At 38.5% G+C, this 3,895-nt stretch overlaps 1 protein-coding gene across 1 annotated transcript; it reads left to right on the forward strand.

Moving 5' to 3' along the window:
• Positions 1-3,065: 3,065 nt before the first annotated feature.
• LOC100753142 (10 kDa heat shock protein, mitochondrial) lies at positions 3,066-3,530 on the forward strand. The gene has a single exon (XM_027431899.2). The coding sequence runs from the start codon at positions 3,104-3,106 to the stop codon at positions 3,410-3,412; it is 309 nt and encodes a 102-aa protein (XP_027287700.1). The 5' UTR covers positions 3,066-3,103; the 3' UTR covers positions 3,413-3,530.
• Positions 3,531-3,895: the final 365 nt, after the last annotated feature.

Below are 3,895 nucleotides of genomic sequence, written 5' to 3' on the forward strand. Positions count from 1 at the left end.
ATGGTTAATTTTATCAGTTAAATTGAGGTGAGCACAATGTTGTATATTTGTGTTTCCAGCTATATGAGACTGAGACGTGAGGACTTTTTTAACACAAGAGGGAGTTTGAGACCATTCCAGGCAAAACAAAATATACTATCACAAAACAAAAGAAACAACAAATCCATCGCAATCATTTTTGAGAAAAATCCAAATATTAAACTCCCTAGAAAAAGTCTATAAAAGTACTGTATTTCACATTTTAAAGATCTAAACAAAAACATGAGAACGTGTGTGACAGTGAGATGGCTTGGTGGGTTAGGCTACATGGTGTCAAGCCTGACAACACTAGCTCAAGCCTCAGAACCCACATAATGGGAAGAGCATACCTTCTCCTGAAAGTTGCCATTAACACACACACACACACACACACACACACACACACACACACACACACACACGTACATACACACCAAAAATATTTTTAAAAATAGGACTGACCAGATGGTTTGGCAGGTAAATACTCTTGCCACCAAGCCTGAACAATGAGTGTGATCTCTGGATCTTAACTAGTGGAGAGAGAGAACAGACTCCATAGAGTTACCCTCTGACCTCTATATTACATCATGCTATATGTACATTCACTCACTCACCCACACATACACACTGACACAATGAATGAATGAATGAATGAAGATATATAATTTTAACAAAGAAAAAGAAAGAAAACAGGAAAATAGCTGAAGCAAGTCTGGAAGAATATATAGTTTGTTTTTTACTTAACAGTAGTGGAGATTGAAGCCACATGTTAGGTGTATTAAGATTCTTAAATTTTTATTTTGAGGATTTTGTGCATGAGTACTGAATTTACATCATTTATCCCCAACCACCTATCCCTCTAACTATTCCTCATATCTTCTCCACTTTGTCTCAAATTTATGACCTCTTCTTTATTATTGTTGCACACACACACACACACACACACACACACACACACACACACACACAGAGTAAATAACCTATCAAGGAGCATGTCCTGTAGAAGACAGATTCTCCCTCTCCCAAGTTATTAATTTCTTGTAGCTCTTCATCTAGGGGTAGGACCTTGTGAGACTTCTCCCATTCACATAGATATGTCAACTGGTGTCATTGTGTAGGTCTTATTTAGGCAAGTGTATTATTGAGATTTCATGACTGAAACTTTCCTGTCATATATAGAAAACTATCTATATCTATATCTCTGTGTATATCTGATGTATATATGATGTCTTGGTCCTCTGACTCTTACAATCTTTCTCCCCACTTTTCACAATATTCTCTGAGCCTCAAATGTAGGGGTTGTGTTATAGATGTATCAATTGGGGCTCAGCATTCCCATATTCAGTTGTTTTCTGACCAGTTGTGACTTTCGGTACTAGTCTCCATATGCTTCAAAAAGAAGCTTCTTTGATATGAGGGGAAAACTACACCTACGTGTGGAATTAAGGATAAGTATTTGTAATTCAGTGAAGAATTCTGATAGTCTAATAAAGTGGCAGTAGTAGGTTCTCTGAGAGTCACAGTACCAGAACTGAATTCCCTTCTATTGAGTGGGCCTTGAGTCCAATTAGGTAGCTGTTGGTTACCCCGAGGAGATGAGTGCCACTATTGCACCATTCAGAATAATTTGCCATTCTGATCATCATTGTGGTTCATAGACCCTACAGCTGGGTAATACTATTGATTACTTTTCTTTCTTGTATTCTTGAATATCTTCTTCAAATACTATGAGAGCTAGTCCTCAGGGAGGAGGATTCCAGATCTGTTCCAGTTTGATTCCTCCAACTCCTATGTCTGTAGCACATGGCATCTTCAGTAACAAAGACATACCGTCAGCCTCTGGCAGGCAACCAAAGGCAACAACTATATCATTTTGAAAGTCTCTTGGGCTCCTAGAAAGGGTTCTTTAAAGGAAAAAGAAATGATACAGCTGGTACAACAGTGGCTATTTCAGAGAGGCTGAGAATCTGGTAGCTGTTGAGTTTGTGAGGCTGGGTACCTCAGCTGTCCCAATCTGTGGCAAAGGCCTGAACAGTTCCTGTAGAGCTGCTGGTCTTCAGTTGATGTTGGAAACCCAAAAAAGAGAGTTTTGGTATTAGCAAAGTAATCAGTAATAGCAGCAAATGAAGGTGAACTGGACAGTGAGAGTAAAGATAAGGAAGCAAATAAACAAAATAAAAAAGCTAAAAACTCATATTTCCATGTTCTTGTATCTGAGAAACTAGCAGAAGATGCCATCCACATATAAGGTGGGTCCTCCTATATTACTTAGGACATTTAAGACAATCCCTCACAGACATGTCCACAAACTACCTGATGTAAACAGTCCTTCATGGAGACTCTCTTCCTAAATGATTCTAGGTTGTGGCAAGTTGACAGTTAAAACTAATCATCACACAATTCAGAAATTCTACCAGTGAGATACATTCCCAAGCCAAGAAGATATACTATAAATGTATTAATAAAAAGATAAGGCTGCATATGATGGGGTATGACTGTATCCCTGCACTTAGGAGGCTGAAACAGGAATATTATGAGTTTGACTCTAGCACAGGCTACAAAGTAAACCCCTGCCTCAAAAACATAAAGAGATCAAAACCTACTATGAGAGATAAAGAACAAAAATGTTGTGGGATAACCCTTCTTGGTATGCTGTGAATATATGTTGCTCTCATTGGTTGATAATAAAAGCTACTTTGGCCTATAGCAAGGCAAAATATAGCTATGTGGGAAATCCATGCAGGGATAAAGGAAGAAGAAAGGCAGAGTCAGGGGCAGATACCAGTCAGCTGCCAGAGCAGCAAGATATACTATACCACAGGTAAAGCCACAAGCCACTTGGAAATATAAGAATTAATGGAAAATTAAAAGTAGGAGCTAGTTAGCAATAAGCCTGAGCATTAGCCCAAACAGTTTGTAATTCATATTAAGTTTTTGTGTGATTATTCGGGACTGGGCAACTGGGAAGCAAAAGCACCCCCTCCATTTACAACAAACAAATCAAAACCTACTATAAGAGATAAATAATAGACTCTCCTTGCAGCGGTGGCCCGAGTGCAGAGTCTGAGCTGCGGCGGCGCGAGTCATGGCTGGACAAGCTTTCAAAAAGTTTCTACCGCTCTTTGACAGAGTATTGGTTGAAAGGAGTGCCGCCAAAACTGTGACCAAAGGTGGCATTATGCTTCCAGAAAAGTCTCAAAGAAAAGTATTGCAAGCAACAGTAGTGGCTGTGGGATCAGGCTCGAAAGAAAAGGGTGGAGAGATTCAGCCAGTCAGTGTGAAAGTTGGAGACAAAGTTCTTCTCCCAGAATATGGAGGCACCAAAGTAGTTCTAGACGGCAAGGATTATTTCTTATTTAGAGATGCTGACATTCTTGGAAAATATACGGACTGAAATCACTGTTGAAATGGTATCACATGAAGCTGCCCATTCCGCCGACATTCTGAACTATTCATCATGTAAATAATTTCTGTGCCTCCCTTTTATAATAAACTGATGATGCCTAAAAAAAGATAAAGAATAAAATTATATGTGGGCAAGTAAAATTCATAAATAACACACAATAGCCAACCATGGTGCCTACACACTTATAATTCTCACACTTGTATGCTGAAGGCAGTAAGATCGGGATTTCAAGGATATATAATGAGTTCAAGGCCGAGCTATGTGAGACCATCTTTCAAAAGAAATAACCAAAGAATACATAGAATTTATAATCATATCTAAATAAACAACTGAATCCTCCAAGTATAAAAATGAGAAACCTGAGAAGAGAATCACACAGTTCTGCTATATTAACAGAAGACTCAAATCACTTTATTTTTTTAAGTCAAATGATTTTATTCAGAAGCTTGAAGGGTCAAAGAAGGTGAAAAG

This window comes from Cricetulus griseus, chromosome X (assembly GCF_003668045.3).
Source record: "Cricetulus griseus strain 17A/GY chromosome X, alternate assembly CriGri-PICRH-1.0, whole genome shotgun sequence".
In the NCBI taxonomy this organism is placed as follows: domain Eukaryota; kingdom Metazoa; phylum Chordata; class Mammalia; order Rodentia; family Cricetidae; genus Cricetulus; species Cricetulus griseus.